The following is a 24,991-nucleotide window of genomic DNA, read 5'->3' as shown; positions in this document are numbered from 1 at the left end:
CTATGGTAAGGCTGCAACATTTGTCAATCTATAGATGTAATGGTGTGTTCTAGATTAGCTCTAAACCAAATCTACAAAAAAAAACCACAAATGACTACTGAAGAATACAAAAGCATTATGCCCCAGACACCAATGATGTTCAAAGTTTATTCAAAATCTTCTTGATCACAGAACTTTATTCAGAAACACTATTCTGGAATAAGCCACGCAATTAATGGACTCCCAACAGGGGCGGTTACATGTCCTAAGGGGGTATTAGGGGAATTGGAAGTTGTCGGGGGGCATTCAACATTCTTGGGAGGACACCCTAACTTGAGGTACATGGCCTGACCAATCGTTAGTAGAAAGGAACTTCCAAGAAAATTACGAGGCACTGGAAAACAGGAAGAACTATAGCTTTGCAGGCGGAGAGCACACGTCACAATGCATTTGAAATTCGGCAATCTCATACAACCTTACCAACCAGATATTATTGGGGATGCATAAATTAGCAACCAGGGTGCCCAAAAGTTCCCCTTGACTCACAGCACGGAATGAGCTCATGCAATTTAACAGTTGGTCAGTCAATTACACCCTCTCAACTTTCTCTGCAGATCTATGGAAAACATGCTGGCCAGAACCAAAAGGTGAAATACAACTAATCAGTGAACCTGCTGACCCCAAGGTGTTCAAAGCGACCTCGACTTCATATGTGCAGTCAAGAACCATCTTTGGGGATTATGAGACCTTACATGATTGGTCAATCGCACTAATTGGAACAGTATAAAGGTAGCTTGTCAAACACCAGCTCTATCCCGACTAACATTCAGATTCCAATCTGAATCCTTGTCAACACAATGTTTGCCGTTGTGATCGTCTTCATCTTCACCTCGCCATTCTTTTGCATGCTGCTACCATCATTCCATCCATGTCAATTCACTGCCGTCGTCAACATCCAACAGCCATTCCCAGTTTGTGTTAATATTTTATTTTAATTTATCCCGATTAATGATGGATAAATATGTACACTGTGATCTCTGTGAGTCTGAAGGTGGTGAAGTCTTGAATTCTAATCAAAAACAGAAACAGAAACTACAGAAAGTCCGTCAATACAATGTTACAAACTTGGAGTATAGCTTAATTCCGTTCCCATTAGATCAGCGATGCCCCATATGTCTTGCTTGTAATATTGTACTGTCTAATAAAGCCATGAAACCATCAAGATTGAAGGAACACTTCCATAGAAGACACCCTGAAAAGGCTACTTATGGTATTACTCAGTTCCAGAAGATGAAAGAAGCATTTGAAGAGTGTTGTACACTCAAGTCATTTGCCAAGAAAATTAAAAATGACCTTGATGATGGTCTCATTACATCTTACAATATTTCCAAAATGATAGCAATGTGTGGAAAATCTCATTCAATTCGTGAAAGATTAATAATGCCTTCTGTACCAGAAATGCTCACCACTGTTCGCAAAATGGTACCAGTATCTTAAAATCAATTCCTCTGAGTAATAACCCTGTAGTTTGTCATACTGACGAAATGAGTGAAGATATTTAGTATCAACTATGCACAAAGCTACAAAAATCAGAATTTGGAATACAACTGGATGAGTCAACTGTACAAGACAATGAGGCATTGCTAATGGCATATGCATGGCTTATCAAAAGTGGAAAGGTTTATGAAGAGATTCTCTTTTGTAAAAAGTTAAAAACAAATATCAATAGAGAGTCAATCTATGATTAATTCAAAATTTATATTGAGGATAAAAGTATTCCAATTAGAAACAAGATTTCTTGTGCAACTTATAGAACACCATATATGACTGGTCACCATGCTAGTTTAGTGGCATTTATGAAAAAAGAAATTCCACCTCTGTTTGCAATCCATTGTGTAAGTCATCATCAATATTTCAAAGCCAAAAGGCTCACCCAGAGAATTTTTTCAAGCATGACTCCTGTAATATCTGCTACCAACAAAATAAATGCTCATCCATTATATACCAAAATATTTCACCAGCTATGCCAAGATAACGATGAAGAGTTTGAATGCTTGCTTCTTCACACTGACACATGTTGCCTATCAAAAGGCTGCTGCTTAAAATGTTTCTTTGATATTTTTGACACTGGGGGTTAAATTTTTGCTCAAAGTCAATAAGAGCTTGGGAAACAAAATTGAACTTCAACATGGAGATATGGCATACCTAGCTGACAAAAATCGGCATTCAAAATATGAACTGCAGGGTGAGAACTTCAATTTAATCCAGGTAAAAAGTGCAGTCCACTTTTATCGATAAAATGGAAATATATAAGCAAAACATTGGGTTAAGAATGTTCTCACAGATTCCCTACTTGGAAAGTACAGCACTCTCTTTCACAGACAGTGATTTGCAAGAGTACTGCTTACAGTTGCAGTCACTGAAGAAGGATTTTCAGAATCAATTCATGGAAAATCTGGACTGGGTAATTAACCCATTTCTTTGCAAGGTGGAAGAACAGGAAGAGTGGCTGCTAGAAGAAATTACTAAATTCAGAATGATGAAGAAGCAAAACATGCTTTACAAAATGTCAGCTTCTGTGGTATGTGGCTACACTGTCATACAAAGTTTTTTGGTCTTTGAAGAAGAGCCAAACTGTTCTTCATTGCATTTCCATTCTTGTGCCTTTTTGAAGGAGGCTGCAGCGCAGTGAACTACATACTCAGAAAAAACAGAAACAGCTTGAACATTGTTACACCTGGGACTTAAGGCTTTTGCTGTCACAACTTGAACCAGATATTTCAACTCTTGCTAAAAGCCATCACGCTCACAGATCACATTGATATCGAAGCTGCTATACAGTGCACAGTACTGTGTAAGATGCATTTAAAGACTAATAAAAGTTTAAAGCAGAATCATTTTTCTTATGTTAGCATATGGTAGACATGTTTTTACACTGTGAGGGTGCCGGAAAGTATATTGTGCCTAAATGGGTTTGGGAAGTATGAATATGCTTTGGGGCAGACGCATTGGGCTAAAAAAGGTTGGGAAACACTGATCTAGAACCTCTGCCAGTTAACTAAATCAAACCAGTCCTCAAATGGAGCAACCAGAGTCACATTACAGCAGAAGTTCTCTCCTTGCTTAAACTGCTGGGTCCTTTCCATATGAAAGACATGAAGATATTGCTGCTGGCAAATATGGTATCTGCAACTTAATTTTTAAACATCTGTGTAAGGCTATTGGACTGGTGCCTCCTGCTACTGCCTGGAAGGAACATGCCATAAAAAATTAAGGACTTCATTAGCTTCACAGCTGCAAACAGTTTTGTAGCATTTCCAGATTCTGCCTGAGGAGCTCCTACAGCTTGTAATAAAGCTTAAAGTTCCCTCCTTCTGTGAAAGTGTAAGCTTCATACAATATACTTGATTCTAAATAACCTTACAAAAACACCCAGCTTAAATAATTTGTCCTAAAATGCTGAGAATAGTTCAAATAGCCACAGTTGAGAAAATCCAAAAGCAGGCCAACTGGATCTACCAGAGAAATATTTAATATAATTTTTGAAAATTAAAAGAGGAGCTGACATTGTCCTATAATAAAATATCAGGCATACCCAGTATAATGGTAGTGCAAGAAGTTGATGGTCTGATTTTCTCATCCACAGGTGTTATAGCATCATTAGCAAAGCATTAGAAGGGGATGGATGGAAAGGTAATAAGGTATCCTTCTATGTTAAATATTTCCAAGATTATTCCAAAAGATAACACAATGTCACAGCTGGTGAAGATATTATGTCACAGCTCTTAACAACCTACTGTAGCTCAATCCTGACCTCTGGTGGCATGTCAGTGTACAGTTTGCACTCTCCCTATGACTGCACAGGACTTTTTCTAGGTGCTTCTGTTTCCTCCTACATCCCAAAGGAATGCAAGGTTGGTTATTATAAATGCCCCATGTGCAAAAGTAAGTGATATGTTCTGGGGAAAGTTGCTGAGATCATGGGGAAAATTTTAAAAAGGGATTGGTGTAAATAGGTGTTTAATGGACAGCATAAATTTAGGTGGGCTGAAGAACCTCCTTCACTGCTTTTGACCGCGATTAAAAAAACTCTTACCAACTGTATGCATGTTGTAGTAAATATATTGATGAAACAGTGCAACCATTTGGAAAACTAATATTGAAAATGCATTCCCTAAGCGGTTACCTCCTCCTACTGGGCTACTGATGCCAATGCAAACTGAATAGAAATTCTCGAGAATGCAAGAATAGAATAGTTTTAATGTGTGGGTGAGGGAAGGAGTGAGAATAATTGGAGGAGTCTGAAATTATGAGTGATGTTGTGGAATATTCTTCTTTAAAACCCTGTAGCTTGAAGTGTACTTGCGGAAAGGAGAGAAGAGTAGGAAATAGGAAATGCTGTTAGAATAAAATTCCTGAGATTTTATTGAAATATGGTCATGCCTTAGCTCATATAGTCAGTAATGTAATCTCATTTTCTGATGTGTAGTGCTGAATTACACTAAAAATTGTCAGCTAGCTAGAATCTACGCAATGGAATTCCTTAACTACTTCTCACTTTCTTCCTCCTTTGTCCCCCTCTAAAACTTAAAGCCTACCTCCTTACTTGGTCAAGGAGTTTTTAATCACTTGTCCAAACATTCTTATAGGTGAAACTTAATTTTGGCTGATAATGGTCTTGTGAAATACTTTAACATATGTTACAGTGTTAGGCTTATTGTATGTGTCACCTGCTTTAATACAGAAAGGGCAGTAACTTAGGTAGAGAAGCAGGTCCCTCAACCCACCATGTGTACCTATGGGATTAATACCAGAGCGTACCATGGAATAACGATTCTTATGTTCATCTGGAAGATTCTTAAATGTTGCAACCGTACCTGTCTGCACCGTTTTTTTTATTTTATACAAAAACGGAAACAAGAAATACTGGAAATATTTAGGGGGTCAGCTAGTTTTTCAGAAAGAGAAGCAAGGACATTTTAGGTTGATAGCATTTCATCAGAACATAGAAAATATTTTTAAAAATCTAATTTTTTTAAGTCAAAAAAATCAAAAATGTTATTATGTTACACACAAGATGGGGTTTAAAGAAAATAGCAGGTATTGTATGTCTTTGATGAGGCAGAGATCAAGAGCGGCTAAATTAATCAGAAGGCAGCATGGTTGGCTGGTTTAATCACAGAGGGTGAGTCAGGAGGAGATGAAAACTGAAGGGACCGAGTGTAATGTATCTTAGTTTGCTGATGATACTAAATTGAGTGGAAAAGCAAATTGTTCAGAAAATACAATGCAGAGAGATATAGATAGGTTAAGTGAGTAGGCAAGGGTTTGGCAGATGGAGTACGATGTTGATACATGCAATGTCATCCACTTTGGAAGGAAAAATGAAAGATCAGATTATTATTTAAATGGTAAAAAATTGCAGCATGCTGCTATGCAGCGGGACTTGGATATGCTTGTGTATGAATCACAAAAGGTTGGTTTACAGGTGCAGCAGGCTATCAAGAAGGCAAATGTAATGTTGGTCTTCATTGCTAGAGGACCTGAATTTAAGAACAGGACGGTTATGCTGCAACTTTTCAGGGTACTGGTGAGGTCGCACCTGAACCACTGCATGCAGTTCTGGTCTCCTGATTTGAGCAACGGTATACTGGCTTTGGAGGCGGTGCAGAGTAGGTTCACCAGGTTGATCTCAGAGATGAGGGGATTAGACTATGAGAAGAGATTGAGTTGCCTGTGACTGTACTTGCTGGAATTCAGAAGAATGAGAGATCTTATAGAAACATATAAAATTATGAAAGGGATAGATAAGATGGAGACAGGAAAATGGTTTCCACTGGTAGGTGAGACTATAACCAGGAACCACAGCTTCAAGATTCGGGGGAGTAGATTTAGGATGGAGATGAGGAGGAACTACTTTTCCCAGAGAGTGGTGAATCTGTGGAATTCTCTGCCCGATGAAGCAGTGGAGGCTACCTCAATAAATATATTTAAGACAAGGTTAAATAGATTTTTGCATAGAAGGGGAATTAAGGGAAAAGGCAGGTAGGTGGAGATGAGTCCATGGCCAGATCAGCCATGATTTTATTGAATGGCGGAGCAGGCTCGACAGGCCAGATGGCCTACTCCTGCTCCTATTTCCTATTTCTTGTGTACATGAAAGCAAAGATAGAAAAAAACCACTGGAACTATGAGATACAATCAAGCTTCAATTTTCCATCACACCCGCACTCTGATTTCTGTCTTGGTCATCTAACTATATCAAAGAAGCACAACCTAAGCATCTTCCAGCTCACAATCTAACAGCTCCTAGGACACAGCAGCAAAATTCACAAATTCAGATCATGAGCCTTTCTAGTCTTTATTAGTCCAGTTCTAAAGAAATGTCATTAGACTGTCATGTTAAATCTGTTTTTCCTTTCTTGACTAATGTTGTCTGACTGCTGGGTAATTCCAACATTCTCTGTTAGTTTACATTTCCAGCATTGCAGTGATTTATATCTCACATTTCCAGCATTGCCTTTCTTTTCCTATCTTCTCAGTCCTGATTCATTTCATTCTATTTATTTCCAGACAGCTACAATTAACAAGTTTTAACCTCCCTCACTCAGCTACTTCCACCGCCACTTGTGACATGCAGCCCATTAGTCTTCACCGAATCACAGAGATTCCTTTTGTTTTCTCCACTTCGTTGTAACTTGGGGAGTTTTTCCTAACTCTGATAAAGATCATTGACCTTAAATGTTAACCCTGTTGCTCTCCCCATAGATACCACCTAACCTGCTAAGCATTCCCAGTATCTTTGGCTTTAAGATTTCTAACATCTCTAGTGCTTTTGCTTTTCATTTTATGCCAAGTGAACGCCACTAAAATGTAGCAGCAATAATATTCTGGGAAATCTTGTTGGGAGTTGGACAAAAAAGTTAAAACAAAGAGGTCAAAAAGAATCATCAAGTCTACAGCACAGAAACAGGCCCTTCTGCCCATCTTGTTAATAAAGACTATCAAGCACTCAATTAACACACATAAAAAATGCTGGTGAACGCAGCAGGCCAGGCAGCATCTATAGGAAGAGGTACAGTCGACATTTTGGGTCAAGACCCTTTGTTAGGACGAACTGAAAGAAGAGATAGTATGCACTCAATTACCAACACTTGGTCTAGAGTCATCTGCACAATGATATTCATCCAGATACTTTTCAAATATTATGTGTACCTGCCTCAAACACATTCTCAGGCATTGCATTCCACATTGCAACCATCCTACTGAAAGGATGTTTCCTAATATCCACCACAATCCTCTTACTCATCATGTTAAACTTATGCTCTCTGGTCTTGGGCACTTCAGGTATGGGAAAACATTTATACTATTCATCCTATCTATTCACATCATTATTTTATTTTCCTGTATCAGGTCCCCACCCCCAGCCTATTCTATTCGAAGAAAAAACATGCAATGCCTATCCTCTCTCTCCTTATAGTTGAAATATTTGATCTCAGGGAACATGGTGGCAAATCTCCTCTGTACCCTCTCTGACACATTCACATTTATATAGTATGTAACCTAAAACTGCACACAGTGCACCAATTGTTGCCTAATAAAAGGTTCTTAAAATTGTACCATGACTCCATGTTCTTATATGCAGTCGCTGGGCTGATGAATGCCAGCATCCTAAATGCTTTGTTCACAATCTTATCTACCTATACTTTAGAGATCTGTATGTCCTTTAGAACTCTACTAGTCACAGTTGTTGGATCCGACTGTTTAATTCTTAGATTAGACTGTTTGTCACCTCCTCTGCATTAAGTGAATGAAGTGTTTTCTCATTGGTTAATATAATACTGCAGTATTTGACTACGTACTTTCTATTGGTATTCTCTTATCTACAAATTTAAATGGAACTTTTCTTAATCTCTGTAGTATCTGTGTACATACATCTATTGATGCTTCTGGACACATCTTCAGTGATGTTCCTGGAATCATCGGGTGTTTCAGGTCTTTCAACATCATACAACCTCCTCCAGGTGACCCAGCCAGGGATGATCAGATCCCAGCTTGTGTCCAGATGGCTAGCTACTTATGACTCCATGGCTCCCCTCTTTTGAGCCACAGCCTCTTATCTACAAATTTGAATGGAATTTTGAATGGAATCTCTGTAGTATAAAAATAGTTTATGCGAGGTGCTACCTTTATTCTTTTGTCACTCTCTTTGCATAGCCTTCTCTATCACTGCCCTTTCAGTTTTCCTCTGTTCTGTCAACTCTTGATAAAACAATCGTGAAGCACCAGTTTTGTACTTCATTCTTGACTTCTTAAAGAACCTTGGATCAAAAACATCAGAATCCATCACAGTGTGTGTCCTACCCTTATCAGGCCCCTAAAATGCATCACCTCACAATTATCTGGATTAAATTATACCTGCCAATTCTATTTTCAATTTACAAACTATTCTGTAACCTAAGATTATTCTTATCACTATCAACACCACCATCAATTTCATGTCATAGAACATAGAATATTTACGATGTTGTGCCGAGCACTTAATCTGCTTCTAAATCAATCTAACTCTTCACTGCCACATAGCCCTCCATTGTTCTTTCATCTGTGTGCCTATATGAGAGTCTTGTAAATGTCCCTAATGTAATTGTCTCTACCACCACCCTGGCATGTTCCATGTATTTACTATACTGTGCAAAACAAAAATCTACCTCTGACATCCACCTTATACATTCCTCCAAACAGCTTAAAAGAATACCCCACCCCACCCCCATATTAGCCTTTTCCACCCTGGAACAAGTCACTGGCTGTCCACTCTTATCTATGTCTCTTGTCCTCTTGTACATCTCTATCAAGTCATCCTCTCTCATTCTCTTTTGCTCCTAAGAGAAAAGCCCTAGCTCACGAAACCTATCCTCATGAGAGATGCTCTCCAAACCAAACAGATTTCTGGTAAATCTCCTCTGCACCCTCTCTAAAGTTTTCAAATCCTTACTATAATGAAGCAACCAGAACTGAACAATACTCCAGGCATAGTCCAACCAGAGTTTTATAGAACTCAAACTCAATCTGCAAATTTCCTACCTGATATTCAAGTCATTAATGAATTTGACTAACAGAAAAGGTCTTAGCACTAATCATGGGTTTCTCATCATAAGGGCTATCCTCCACCATCATTCTCTTTTTCCTATTGCAAAGTCAACGTTGGCGTCAATTTGGATTTTGCCTTGGATCCCATGGTGATAGAAAGGGCATGTTATAGATGGATAATGATTGAAATTAGGTCTAAAAATGGAAAAATCTGATAATAGTTGAAGCTTTTGTGTTATTTCTGTTTCTCTCAATTACAGGATGTTTACGTGGGAAAGGAGTGGGAGTGACAGTTGGAATAACTTTTATATAAAGCTGAGGTGTGGTTATTCTATACAACATGAGTTGCTCCATATAAAACATTTAAAGAAGAAAGGTTAACTTTAATTGTGACATGTACATCAAAACATTGTGTAACTTTCGCTTTGGCTAGCAACTTAATATAGGGGGTGATAACCCCCGGCCTGGCCAAACTTAGGAAATCTTGTTTGGGTGAATGCTGCGCGATGTGTCCCCTGTTACAAATCAGTACCCCAAAATAGCAAACAGTACACAATAAGCGATTAAACAATTAAGCTTTATAATTCTTACTTTAACTATATGGTTAGTAGAGAAACGAAATAAAAGGTAAAAAAGGCCCCAATCTTATTAAACAGTCTGTTGCACAAAGTTGGAGCTCACTGATAAGCCAATCGTTCACTATCGACCTCCTCCAATCGTCGCTGCCCTTTGGACCCTCGCTCCGAGTCCACCCTGTCTGGCGGTCTACCAAATCTCTCTATTCACGTCTTCTCTCCTCATCTCTCCCCAGCAAAAGCCCGCGAGAAAACTCCTTCCAGATGCACAAGACAGGGCAACAAAATCCGGATTGACTAACATGAAGACCACAGTCCTGTTATCTCCAGCCATAACCCAAACATTGCTGCTACAGAGAAACCGTTACCTCAGCAGTGAACATTACAGTGAAGCAATTTCATTAGCCTTAGCAGTGAAACATTACAGAGAAGCCAGTACAGCATGTTACACTCTTCCCCCCACCAAATTTAGTCATGTCCTCATGACGTTGAGATAATTCACCAACCCTTCCTGCAAAACACAAAGCCCAATCCAGGTGCAAAAGGTAGTGATATAGCTCCCCAAAACGGTAGAGATCACGCCCTGTTCCCCCGGCACTACATAAGCCAACCTATCCGGTGGTCTCCTAATTCTCTGAGACCTCCGTACCTCCTCACCTAACTCTCCAGGCTCAGACTCTACAGGGGATACTTCGGGTCTACCTGGTGAGTCCTCCCCCAACCTGTCACTCGTGCCCCCCTGCAACTCGGAACCCTCTGTACCTCACTTCCTCTCCTTCAGGGTCCTGCTGTAACCCAGGCTGCCCACAGATAGCCCCCCCCCCACTTCACCTGACTCAGCAGGAAAAGGGTTGGGAAGTCTCTTCCTCTATCACTGGGGAGTTAGCAAAAGGCAGCATATACCACACATCCAGGTCCTCATCTTCTGAATCAATATCCCTCTCAGGGGTGGGGGCCGGCCTAACCTCACCTGTTGAGGGCCCAGTAGTTCCCCTGCATTTCCAAAGAGTCTTCTCACTAGGTGTAGGCTCCAAGTTGGGCTCTGGGTCTAGCTGTTCCTCTTGTCCCAGAGGCAACAGGTGGTTCTGATGGAGAATCTTGACAGGCCCATTCCCATCCTTTGGTTTCACCCAGAAAACTGGTAGGTTTGGCATCTGACTCTCCACCACATAGGGCGTAGCCGCCCAGCAGTCAGCTAACTTATGCTTCCCAGGTAGCCCTAAATTCTTTATGAGGACTCAGTTTCCCGGCAAGAGTTGGGATAACCTCACCTTTTGATCATACCTCCTCTTATTCCCTTGATTCTGCTGGGCAGCCTCGACCCCAGCTACATTTGTAATTCATAAGCCTTTTTCAACTCTCTTCTCATGTCAGACACATACTTCAGATAAGTCTTCGGTGGTAAGTCACACTCGTCAGTCCCAAAACAAAGGTCAATGGGCAACCTTGCCTTGCGCCCAAACATCAGATAATATGGCGAGTACCAAGTAGCTTCATTTCGCGTACGATTATAACTGTGAACCAGATGCCCAATATGTTGACTCCACCTACTCTTCTTGCTGATCTCCAGGGTCCTAAGCATGCCTAGCAAGGTCTGGTTAAACCTCTCTGGCTGGGGATCGCCCTACAGGTGATAGGGCGTGATCCGCGACTTCGCGACTCCAAGCATGCCCAGTAACTCACAGATGAGTCTGCTCTTGAAATCCCGTCCCTGATCACTGTGTATTCACCTGGGAAGACCATAATAAATGAAATACTTCTCCCATAACACCTTTGCCACTGTAGACGCCCTCTGGTGCTTGGTAGGAAAAGCCTGAGCATATCTCGTGTAGTGACCCATGATGACTACGACATGCGCTGTGTTGCTGGCATCGGGTTCTATTGACAGGAAATCCATACACACTAGGTCCAGAGGCCTCACACTCTGAAGGTGGGACAAGGGATATATGCATCCAATGTAAGACTTGCAGTATTCTTCAACCTCCAACTTCATTCGGGTCCAGAAAAACCAGTCTCTGAGCAATCCATAGGTCTTTTCCACCCTCAAATGTCCAGAATCACCATGAAGTGATTTCAATGCCACCCTCCGATAATTCTCGGGTAGAACCAGCTAGCAAAGCCGGGGTCGGTCTGGGGGTGATGTGACCTGGTATAAGATCTGGTTCTTCAACTCCAACCGAGGCCATTCTCATAGTAATGGAGGCACCGACACATGTTTCATCCTTTCTGCCTGAGCCATGTCTCCCTTTTCGAGCGCTGCCCAAATGGTACCAATGCCCGGGTCATCTTGCTGAGCAGCAGCCACTTCCCCAGAACTCAATTCCGGCAGCTGATTTGTCTTCAGAGCAGTCAGGTTACAATAAACTTGGGGGATGGCGTCATCAGAAGCCCCCAGTTGATCCACTGCTCACTCCTGCCCCTCCTTTTCCTCTGTCTTCAAGGTGATGGCAAACTGACACAGGGTTTTCAACCCCGGAGCAGGAATGCTCTCCTACTCCTCGTCCCTGTCCAGTCCCTCGTGCACCCGTCAGGACAAAGCATCAGCATCAATGTTCCTGCTTCCCGGCCAGTACTTCAGGCTGAAATCATAGGCAGACAACGCCGTAAACCACAAATGGCCTGTGGCAACCAGTTTCACCGAGGTCAGGATATAAGTTAGGGGCATGTTGTCCGTCCTCGCCTCAAACTTGGCCCCATAGAGGTAGTCACTCAGCTTATCCACCACCTCCCATTTTAACGCGAGAAATTCCAACGTGCGGGAGACTGTTTTTCTTGGAGGACGACCCGTATGTACTGCACACGAATACCAGCCGACAGGGTTTAGGGGGTGTCCTTTATCAAGATCAGGGCACCAGGCTGAGGCCCGTTGCATTTGTCAGCTGGAGTCTGTTGCCCTCCAAGAAAAACAGTCCCACGCTGGCAAAAGCCAGCACCAGTGCCTGGGTCAGCAGCTCCTTCAGCGACTGAAAGGCCTCCTCACATTTTTGCATCCCACCTCGGTCCAAAGGGCTCCGACGGGCTAAGGTACTCCCCACCCTCCTGTCCTCCCCCTCCCACAACTTTTTCCCCAAGGGAGGGTAACCGCACAGAAGCTGATTCAAAGGGTGACTCACTTTTGCGTAGCCTTTCACAAACCTCCAATAGTAACCACAGAACCCAAGGAACAAGCGCAGAGCGCTCATAGTCTGGGGTCTTGGCCAAGTGGTAACCGCCTCAATCTTAGCTGGGTCTGTACCTACCCCATTCAGTAAGACTATGTGCCCAACATAGCTAACAGACGTTTGGCAGAACTGGCACTTGTCCAGGGAAAGTTTTAACCCTTCAGCTTTCAGGTGGCCCAGCACTTTCAGCAGTGTTGCTTCATGTTCTTCCAAGGTGGATCCAAATACAGATAGACAATACCTCAAGCAAGTTCATATCCCCCACCGTCTTCTCCATGTCCCGCTGGAAGGTTGCAGGAGCTCCTAAGATGCCCTGGGGCATCCTTTCAAACTGGAAAAATCCCAGAGGACTATAAATGCCGTTTTCTCTTTATCGGCCTCACTCATGGCGATCTGGTAATATCCACTCCTCAAGTCCAGCACACTGAACCACTTCGCACCACTCAGGCAGGCCAGTGCATCTTCAATCCTCGGGACAGTATACTGGTCAGGGATGGTACGCCTGTTCAGAGTCCTATTGTCCACACACATCTGTACCTTTCCATTCTTCTTTCAGGCCACTACAATCGATTCCACAACTTTTGCTGTCTCCCACCCTTCTTAAATAGCAGAGTAATATTTGCAATTTTCCAGTCATCTGGTACAATGCTAGAATCTATCGATTCTTGAAAGATCATTGTTAATGCCTCCGTAATCTCTCCAGCTACTTCCTTCAGAACCCGAGGGTGCATTCCATCAGGTCCAGGTGATTTATCCACCCTCACACCATTAAGCTTCCTGAGCACCTTCTCAGTCGTAATTTTCACTGCATATACTTCACTTCTCTGACACTCTTGAATGTCCAGTATACTGCAGATGTCTTCCACTGTGAAGACTAACGCAAGATACGCATTCAGTTCCTCTGCCAACCCTGCGTCTCTTGTTACAATATCTCTAGCGTCATTTTCTATTGGTCCTATATCTACCCTCAACTCTCTTTTACCATTTATATACTTTAAAAAACCTTCAGTATCTTCTTTGATATTAATCGCCAGCTTCCTTTCATAATTCATCTTTTACTTCCTAATTACCTTCTTAGTTTCCTTCTGCAAATTTTTAAAAGCTTCCCAATCCTCTATCTTCCCACTAGCTTTGACTTCTCTTTTGCTTTTACTTTGGCTCTGACTTCACTTGTCAGCCACGGTAGTGTCCTTCTTCCATTCAAAAATTTCTTCTTAATTGGAATATATCTGTCTTGCAATTCCCTTATTTTTCACAGAAACTCCAGCAATTGCTGCTCTGCTGTCCTTCCTGCTAGTGTCCCTTTCTAGTCAACTTTGGCCAATTCCCCTCTCATGCCATTGTAATTGGCTTTATTCCACTGATATACCAACACATTGTAATTTAGTTCCTCCTTCTAAAATTTCAAAGTGAACTGAATCATACTGTGATCACTGTTACCTAAGGGTTCATTAAGCTTACACTCTCTTATCACCTCCGGATCATTGCACAACACCCAATCCTGCACAGCTGATCCCGTAGTGGGCTCAACAACAAGCTGCTCTAAAAAGCCATACCTTAGACATTCTACAAATTCTCTCTCTTGAGGTCCAGTACTGGCCTGGTTTCCCAATCCAAATTCATGTTAAAATCCATGACGGTTATCATGACATTGCCCTTCTGGCAAACCTTTTCTGTCTCCTGTTGTAATTTGTAATCCACATCCATAATAAACTTTTAAGAGTCAGCTTAGGCTTTATCTGCTTGTGTTTATAACTTAAACTGTATGCACATCTACAACACTTTCACTTTTAAAAAACACATATTTGAGAAATTTCACAAGCTAATATACCACAGCACTGCCCTTAAAATACTTCCCTTCCAATCCCTAGAAGTTTCTCTGACATATTCGGTTATGCTTTTGAAAGTTAATGATTTTGAAACATGGATATTTTCATTGGTTGACAACAGTTAATTAGAAATCAATTAGCAGTTTTAATTTTTTTGATAAAATCAGAATCTGTCAATAAGCATGCAAATATGCATCATTTAAATTTGTGACAATTTCTCCATAAAAATCTTAATTTAAACAATAACTCACCTCAGCATTTTGTTGTGTATTTATTTTAGGTGGAAGTGTTCTGCCTGAAATTGGTTCCTTTAGAAACTGTTTTGTATTCACAGAAGAATCATCAGATTCAATTTGTTTTTTAAACTGGTTGAGTAAATGCAATGAATTGCTTGATGCAGGTTTCTCCATCTGTCAATTACGTAAAAATAGATATCATTAGATGGAACAATATTTTTTTAAAATCCAGCTTAATAACTATGTTAGATTTTCATTTCCTCATGGTTTTAAGCCATTTATTATTTAGTTCATCATCATGAATAGTCCAATAATCCTCCAAAGGACATTTAAAATTGCAATAGAAGAAGATGATTAAAACAACACCATGCTTCTTACAACAAAATATCTGCATGTCACAAATCGAAGCAGACATGATAAACAACCACAATGTATGATTGCTTGCTTTATTCCAGATGCCTTCAGCAGAATGAACAAAACATCATTCTCTATGCATGGACACAATTCCCTAGATATCCCAGTCGACTCACAGGTGAAGTACTCCACCTCCCCCTCGTACCCCATCTGTTACTTATTTTTATGCACATTCTTTCTCTCACTCTCCTTTTTCTCCCTCTGTCCCTCTGAATATACCTCTTGCCCATCCTCTGGGTCCCCCCCCCTGTCTTTCTTCCCGGACCTCCTGTCCCATGATCCTCTCGTATCCCCTTTTGCCTATCACCTGTCAAGCTCTTGGCTCTATCCCTCCCCCTCCTGTCTTCTCCTATCATTTTGGATCTCCCCCTCCCCCTCCAACTTTCAAATCCCTTACTCACTCTTCCTTCAGTTAGTCCTGACGAAGGGTCTCGGCCTGAAACGTCGACTGCACCTCTTCCTACAGATGCTACTTGGCCTGCTGCGTTCACCAGCAACTTTGATGTGTGTTTATAGCTGAGATTTCATGTCATTTTTTTTTCAACAGTGGCTTTCTCTTTGCCATTCTCCCATAAAGCTGCAAATGCTGAAGCATCCGGGAAACAGTTGCTGTATGCACAGTCTCTCCCATCTCAGCCACTGAAGCTTCAGAGTTGCATAGGTCTCTTGGTGGTCTCTCTCAACAGTCTCCTCCTTGCACAGTCGATCAGTTTTTGAGGACAGCCTACTCTAAGCAGATTTGCAGCTGTGCCATATTCTTTCCATTTCCTGATGTTTGACTTAACTGTACTCCATGGGATATTCAGTGACTTGGAAATTTACTTGTATCCATCTCCTGACATGTGCTTTTCAATAACCTTTTTTGTGGAGTTGCTTGGAGTGTTCTTTTGTCTTCATGGTGTGGTTCTGGCTAGTATACTGACTCACCAGCAGTTGGGTCTTCCAGAAACAAGTGTATCTTTACTACAGTCAATTGAAATACCATGACTGCACACAGGTCTCCAAAACAGATCTCCATTTAATTAATTATGTGACTTCTAAGACCAAATGGCTGCACCAGCGATGATTTGGTGTGTCATATTAAAAGGGTGTGAATACTTATGCAATCAATTATTTTGTGTTTTATATTTAATTTATATCACTTTGACACAAAAGAGTCTTTTTCTGTTGATCAGTGTCAAAAAAGCCAAATGAAATCCACTGATTCAATGTTGTAAAACAATAAAACATGAAAACTTCGGGGGGGGGTGGATAGGGGTGAATACTTTCTATAGGCAATGCACACACAGGCGCACACTATATTTTTTAATGAAATACACAACAAATTGGAATACTACCAATGCTACCACAGTACTATAAAATTGTGTATTAGTTCCTAATAGTCACTGACGAAAAAATTCATGCAGTGTAAATTGCTGTGTTCGTTTGATTAATTAAATTTTAGAAGTCAGTACAGACATCATGGGTAATTTTTTGCTAGTGTCAAATCTTTTTGTAGCATCTTGATAAGCCTGAATTTTTTGAAGTCAAGATTTTTTTAAAAATATTAAAAAATCACTGCGTCAGCCCAGATAGTTAACATAACACAAGCATGTGCAAGTGACACTATTTAAAAACTTCTGTCTAAGCATGGTGTAGTACCTAACAGCCACGCAAGTGCATATGACTGCCGCTAGTTAGAACCTGTTCAGCAAAAGTCTCCAGTTCCAATTAAGTGGCATAGTGTTCCAAATAAACAAAGGGAATCCCAGCTAATTTCCCAATTAGTTTTTGTTCTTTAAGAGTTGTTCCAAATAAGCAGCTGCCCCAATTAATCAATGGCCAATTAATCAGAATGTTAGTTCAAAAGTATTCATTCCTCCTTTGCTCATTACTCAGTTGAAACACCTTCGCAGCTATTATAGCCAGTAGTCTTTTTGGATAAGTCTCTATTAGCTTTGCACAACATGATGGAGCAAGATTTGCTTATTTTTCCTTGCAAAATTGCTCAAATTGGAGTGCGACAGTAGACTGCAATCATGAGGTCTTGCCAGAGATGTTCGATCAGGTTAAGGTCAGGACTCTGACTGGGCCACTCAAGGACATCAATTTTCTTCATTTGGAGCCACTCCATGATTATTCTAGTAGTGCGCTTTGAGTGCTTGTCCTGCTGAAAGATGAACTTCCTCTCCAGTTTAAACTTTCTGGCAGAGGCTAGCAGGTTTTTAAACCAAGATTTCTCTGTATTTAGCAGCATTTATCTTCCCATCAATCCAGTCCCTACTGCTGAAAAGCATCCCCGTAGCATGATGTTACCTCCGCCATACATAACAGTATATGTAAGTGAGATTGCATGTACTTATTTCCCATGCATTGTGTATCCTAAACCAAATATTCCCATCCTTTAATGCCGGTTAATATAAAGACAACTTTTGACCTTGACATATCACAGGTAATTTTAATTTTCAGCTTTGCCACAAGATTATTGACCAGACTGATTTTCTTTCAAAATTGATTTTGAAATAAATTTCACAGGAATTCAGCAAGTCTTTGCAAGAAATTGATAACTGGCTAGATCTCAGTTACAACTAATCTATTTTACCAATGTATTCACACATTTTCAGGGATAAAGACAAGAATGCCTTCAAATTTAGTTGGAAAAAAGTGCGTAACTGTTGATCAGTTACTCACAATATGATAGGTTTACAAACATGATACAATAATCAGTTTGTTCTTTTGAAGGCTGAGAATCAAAAACCAAAAACTCATCAGATTAAACTTAATATCAGGCAAACTTCAAACGTTAAAATTTTAATTTCTAGATCTCTGTGTTACAATGGATTTAAATATTAAATATTATCTTTAATGAAAATGTATAATAGTGAGTTGCCTGTACCTGGAAAGGGGAAAACCTGTGAAGCTTCAGCACCCCCTTTTGATGGAATTTAGCAAAGCAGCTGGAACAGTAATCTTCTCCACACTCAATACAAACCTTGGGAAATTCAGGAAAAATACTAAAGTGACATTAGCTGAAATTATCACTGATATAAAAGAAAGATATTTATGCTCTAAATATTTATACAATCACCTTTCTGGCATATATGCAGCAAAAGCAAAACTGACTTTAAATTCTACATGGTTAGATTAACAGAAATTCACACTCAAAGCCCTTATTCACAGCAAGTAGATAGCATGAATCTTGACATTGGTCTTGATTTTTGAAGTATTACAATTAATAAATGCAAAACAGTGGGTATATGCATTAGTTATTTCATGAAGTGTTCCCAGCAGAAAAATCTTCTCTGAGAGCTGCTACAAGAAATAAGATCATTTTTGAAAAGTGTCAAGTTAAAGCAAGAGGACTCAAAAATATACAACACTATGAGGAAACATGTTATTAGAGTTTTTATAATGTTCCAAAAAAAAGATATTTTGGTTCAAGCAAATATAGATTTAACTATGTTTCTATGTAACTGTTAAAGGTCTTAACTTAATTATAGAAAGAGATAATTGTGATTATCAGGAATTTCTACATAAAATGTTTAAATCTTAAAGTTAGTCAAGTATCTAAATTCAGCACAAAATTTTCTTGAATGGCAAAACCATCAAGTATACTGAGATATCTGTCCAACAACATGCTATATTCCAGGACCTTTGCACTGCTTGCAAAACTGCATAAAACAAATAAAATGTGTCAGACATTTGCACTGATCTTTTGTTCTTTGAGCAAGAAACTTAAAATCTGAAGCAACCAAACAACTATCTGTGTGCATTAGTCCCAATACTGTTAAGAAAATAGTTAAGAGTTTGCCAGTCTGAAATTGATTCTTACCCAAACATATGTTGAAAAAGAATGTACAAAAAAAGAAGACGGCAATGATCTGATTTAATGACCTAAAGCAGATTACTAAAAGGAATGCAACATAATGTAGTAGTCAATTCAGTAGCAGTTCTACTCAAGGTGGAATTATATGGATTCAAACCAACATTTATAACGTGTACCATCTTTTTAGTACAAAATTTTTCTACAATGGTATTTTGTGAGGCAATTAAATATAGATCCACATTAACATCAGAACAAAAATGGCACTAAAGATAAAATAAGCTCCACACTCAGCTTTAACAGAACCTCAGAATGCTGAGCAGTTTAAACATTTTCAGAAACTTCTAGAAATTTGTAAGAAGATGTTAACATGCCTTGGGGAGATTTAAAATGGATTGGAGAGTCATTAATATCTTTTTAAATGCACAAGCCATGAGAAAACATATAAGGAAATTTCTAAACTAACAAACTATTAGAAGGTCATTATGAATTTAACTATTTAAAATCTGCCATCTATGTCTCTCAGCCATTCTTGAAGGTTTTCTATTAAAAAATATTCTTCTTTTATGAAGAAACACTTATTGTGCCATCTCATACAGATGCAAAATCACCTAGCTCAAATTTGGTCAATTAGCTCAAATTTTCATTTTTATGACTTCTGCCAACATCATCACCAATTTAGCTTCGAAATGTTACACTTACAGAGGTGCCCAACCTGGGAACCATGGACCCCTTGCTTAATGGTATTGGTCCATGGCATAAAAAAGGTTGGGAGCCCCTGCTTTACAAGATCAAACCTAAAGGCAGAGTACATGATTCTTAAATATGGAGAAACAGATGGATTTTGAGATCCAAATCTATAGATCCCTCAAAGTTGCTGCACATGGATGGATGGGAAGTAGGAAGGAATAGCTAGATTGATCATGGAGCATGTTTATATAGGTCAATTCCCACATGCCTTGTTTAATTTAACTAATTTTACATCAGTTATACCATGCATTTTAATTAAAGGAAAACATTATAATTTCAGTTTCCTAGTATTCTCAGGTTAAACACCACAGTAAAAATCAGTGACATTTAAAGAATATGAATAGTTTTCAAAAACTTTGCAGATAACTTGTTCAAGCTTTCAGTAGAATTATAACAAATATTGCTAACTTAACATGGGTCCAAGTTTGATTCAATTTCAGATTGTTATTTGCCAAGAAGCTTGACTATTCTTTAAAAAATATTTTTTTGCAAGTAATTTCTGTGTTCTGTCACTTCTTCCTGTTTTTGTAACCATTAGTTTAAACAGGCTCCCACTGATTAAGTAAGATATGCCAAAAAACATTAAAACTCAAATTCTTCCGGACATAATATATCGATTACTTACTTACCAATACAGAACTTCTGGTCTCACACTGTCCACATAACTTGCAATTGACTTTTGGCCTTTCAGTTTCACAAACTGGTATACTGGAGGATTCACGTTTTGGAGGCTCTGAAATAACACAATATGGATTCATTTTTATATGATTATAACCTATAGAAACATATTTAAGAATCATGTACTCTGCCTTTAGGTTTGATCTTGTAAAGCAGGGGCTCCCAACCTTTTTTATGCCATGGACCAATACCATTAAGCAAGGGGTCCATGGTTCCCAGGTTGGGCACCTCTGTAAGTGTAACATTTCGAAGCTAAATTGGTGATGATGTTGGCAGAAGTCATAAAAATGAAAAGTAGTCATACCTATACATTGATCCTTCAGTATTTTGATTTTTGCCTTTCCAGAAGTTTTCTGTGACAGAAGAATAGCATTTTAAATAATTTTATATTTTACTTCGGAAAACAACAAAAATAGTATTTATGTGAAACTATTTACATATTGAAATTCAAAAGTGAAAACATATTATAGTTAGAGAGATAATCATTTGTTTGGAAAGTACCACATAATTAAAGTTTACTTCCATGCATGTCAAATAAACAATACAGAAATTGCTCAAGATATTTACTCAAATTTACAAGTCATTAACAATATCAATGAATGGGATGGGCCAAACATTTGAGTCCATCCATAAGTGTAATAACATAAACTGTCCCATTTTTTTGCAAAGTAACATTTTACAGCTACTTTCTGTTGCATTGTTCAACACCAGTTAGGACAATTAAGTACATCATGTCCCAAGCCTCAGATATTCTTGGTTACAACCTTCTCCTCAGATATTTCCAAGAAATACAGACGTCAAATGGCTTAAACCAAATAAAGTTTCTTGAGCTTCTCCCTCCCCTGCTGATCCTCCTTTTCCTCTCAAAAATAATATTTAAAAACATATCATTTGTCTATCTTTCCCTCCAAATATGCCCCTGCCACACCTACAGTCACGTAAACAGTTCCTGCTATCTTTTCTTGCAAATATCTGAAATTCCAAGAGCAATAATTCCTACTCCAGATGTCTCTCAAAACCCTGACCCACACAGCGCCATAAATCAAAATATTATACTACAAATAAGTTAATAAAATATAAATTCAACATGAATGTAGTAAAGTACAGCACAGATAAACAGTAAATAGCTCGCTATCCTAGTGACTAGATCTCGGTGGCAGGACATTATTCATTAGCCTCACAATCTGAGAGAAGAAGCTGTTACCTAGTCTGGCAGTCTAGTCCTGATACTTCTGTACCTCCTTCCTGATGGTAGTGGGTCAAAAAGATTGGAGGATAGATAGCAGGGATCCTCTAGAATGCATTGGGTCCTTGGGTAAATATCGCAAATATGGGGGAGTGAGAACCTGATAATCTTCTTAGCATTCTTTATTGTCTTCTGTAGGGTCTTTGCAACTTCAATGCCTTGCAGATAATGCAGCTAGACATTCAATACTCCTGCAGAAAGTTTTTAGAATGGGGGCAGGGAGCCTTGGATGCCTCATTCTCCTCAGAAAGTGTAGATGCTGCTGTGTCTTCTTAATTAGTGAAGTGTTGTGGGTCCAGGTTAGATCGTCCATTATGCGCACGCCAAGGAACTTTATGCTCTTCATTCCCTCTACAGCAGAGCCATTTATGTGCAATGAAGAGCAGTCAATCTATGCCTTCCTGAAGTCCATAATTATCTCTTTTATCTTGTCCACAATGAGACCCAGGTTGTTGTTCTCACACCATTTGACAAGCCTCCCTACCTCCTCTATGTATGCCAACTCATCATAGTTGCTGATAAGACCAACCACTGTAGTATCATCAGGGAACTTGATGATGCGGTTTGAGCTGAATCTGGCAGTGCAGTTTTGAGTCAGCAGTGTGATTAGCAGCAAACTGAGAACACAGCCTTGTGGGGGGGGGGGGGGGCACCAGTGATGGAGCTTAAGATGTTGCTGCCAACTTGGACTGACTGGAGTCTTTCCATCAAAAAGTCCAAGATCGAGTTACAGAGAGAGAGGTGTTGAATCCCAACAAGGACAGTTTACCCACCAGCCTCTGAGAGATGATCATGTGAAATGCTGAGCTAAAGTCGATGAACAACATCCTGGCGTATGAAGCATCGATTTCCTGGTGGGTCAAGACAGAGTGGAGGGCCCAGATAATGGCATCATCAGTGAGCCAGTTTGAGCAGTAGGTGAACTGGCAAGGGTCCAGTGTAGCTGGAAGGTTTGGATTTTATATGATCCATTACCAGCCGCACAAAGCAATTTATAATTGTTGAAGTCAGTGCCACTGGGCAGCAATCATTTAGGCCAGTTACTGCTGTCCTCTTGGCACCAGAATGATTGTGGCTGCCTTGAAGCCTGCAGGAACAGTGAACTGTTTCAGAAAGTTATTAAAGGTTGCTGTTAAAACTTCTGTTAGCTGGGTTGCACAGTCCCTGAGAACCTGACCAGGTATGTTGTTCAGCCCTGAAACTTTGCGTAAGTTTACCCTATCTAGGGTCCTCCTCATCTCAGCTGCTGCCAGATAGGGTGCCTGTTCCTTGAGAAGAGAAGGTCTTTCTTCACATTCCCAAGAACACCATTAAGAATGTTCTGACCAGCTGCAGCACTGTCTGGTACGGAAATTGCAAGGCATTTGACCATAAGACCCTACAAAGGGTTATAGAGTGCTGAGAGGGTATGGCTTCCACCCATCTGGGAAAGTTGTCAGGTGCACTTCTTACGCAGGGCCCTTAGCATTGTCAATGTTCCCTCCCATCCAACCCACATTCTCTTTGACCCCCGACCATCAGGCAGGAGGTATCATAGCATTAGGGCAAAGACTGTTAGGATGGCAAACAGCTTTCTTCCCCCAGGCCATAAGACTATTGAACTCCATTCTAGCACCCAGGTCTCACCATGCATGAAAATAGTTCAACATTAAATATACAGTAATGTAAGTGTTTTGCTGTCCCCTCCTCACAGCTACCATCTTGATAATTAAAGGTAGTTACTGAGGTGCTAAGAAGAGAAAAATTAAGTGAGCAAGCATGAGAAAAATGAACCTTTTGTGCTGAGTTTTTTGAGTTTACAATAACATTTATCTTAGCAAGACTTTAGCAGTAACTGTTATAATTTTTCATTTATTTTTATATTGTCTCTGACATCACAAACCCAGGTGAAATTGAGAAGCAGCCTCAAATGACAGGTATTTTTCTAAAATAATTTTATTTCTGTCTATTTTAAAGTTTCCTCTAACCTTTTGATTAAAGTTATCTTTATTCTTCAGCACTACTTGGGCATGATTTGTCAGGTTTCCCACCTGTCCAGATTTCCAATGATATGCTCCTGCTCGTCTGTAATAGTCAAAAGAGAAACAAAATAAAATAAATATATCCATCAAAACCAATAACGTTTCAATGTCTACTCTTAAATTCATAATTTAGATTGTTGGATTAATGTTTTTGATCTGAGGTTCTTCAGAAGTCAAAAATGAAGCATAAAACTTGGTGCTTACGAATGGTTATTAAATTCTAACGGCTATAATCTAATCTAATAATCTGATCTAAGTGCACAAAGAACAAAGGGATGAGGGAAGGAGACTAGCAAAAACAGGGCAGGTGAAGGTGAAAAGTAACAAAAAGCAAAGACAACGACACCAAACCAGTATGGCTTGGGTCGTTGTAGAGGCTGCTGCATCAGAGTGCACTGCCCTCTTACTGGAAGTCAGATAAGATGTGCTTAGATAAATCATAACAGATGAATGTTATTACAGAAGAGGTTTTCACTCACTGGCTACTACTGTATCTTGCTCGAAGTTTTGCAGCAGAATATGTCTCTGAGATGTTGACTAAAGTTTTCCAGACCTCTGTCTTCACGGTAATTTTGCATTCCTGACATTCAAGGTGATTGTGGAATTTATCTGAATGAGCTCAGTTTAAAAATATTTATTTTGTTCATTGGTGATGATCTCTTTGTTATTGGGAGTAATTTTAATTGCCACAAGAACTGTAGATACAGTAACTGGTAAACATTATATTTACATATTGCAATAGCTGATCAGATAAAATTTGAAAATCCTGCTGTGACATGTCCTTTAATTTAATCTTTTTTTTACTATATTTATGAAATATCCTCTTCATTTACATGTTTTTGCCCATAATGATTTGTAAAGGTAGTAAATACAATTAGATTCCTGAGCAACACAAAATGCTGGAGGAACTCAACAGGCCATGTTGCACTGATGGAAGGAAATGGACAGTTGACATTTCGGGTGGAGACCCTCCATCTGGTTCAGTCTAGATCTTCGTTATTAAATTTATGTACATTTGTTTATTGTTCTAGGATGTCATTGTCTCAGGCTTTGGCATTTAGTAACTTAGTTTCTATTTAATTTTACCTCACAGAAATGATTAATTGTGCTATTGTCAATTTTATGATTGCAAGACATTGTTGGACATTAAAAAATTCAGGTACTGCAGGTCTATCCAATCAGCAAGTTTCTCATTGGCAGAGGAGCTGGACTT

The 24,991-nt window shown here is 39.6% G+C and overlaps 1 protein-coding gene across 3 annotated transcripts in view; it reads right to left on the bottom strand.

Moving 5' to 3' along the window:
* Positions 1-24,991, bottom strand: part of zbbx (zinc finger, B-box domain containing) — a 155,989-nt gene that overhangs the window by 102,781 nt on the left and 28,217 nt on the right. For all 3 annotated transcript variants that reach the window (XM_072254587.1, XM_072254589.1, XM_072254588.1), the window contains 5 exons: positions 23,725-23,821; positions 20,816-20,864; positions 20,463-20,566; positions 18,157-18,252; positions 14,883-15,041 (listed from right to left, as the gene is read on the bottom strand). In XM_072254587.1, the coding sequence (XP_072110688.1) occupies positions 14,883-15,041; positions 18,157-18,252; positions 20,463-20,566; positions 20,816-20,864; positions 23,725-23,821 (505 nt within the window). The remainder of the gene's footprint in view (positions 1-14,882; positions 15,042-18,156; positions 18,253-20,462; positions 20,567-20,815; positions 20,865-23,724; positions 23,822-24,991) is intronic.

The sequence above is a fragment of the Mobula birostris genome, chromosome 4 (assembly GCF_030028105.1).
Source record: "Mobula birostris isolate sMobBir1 chromosome 4, sMobBir1.hap1, whole genome shotgun sequence".
Classification (NCBI taxonomy): Eukaryota; Metazoa; Chordata; class Chondrichthyes; order Myliobatiformes; family Myliobatidae; genus Mobula; species Mobula birostris.
This window is presented reverse-complemented; position numbering and strand designations above follow the sequence as displayed.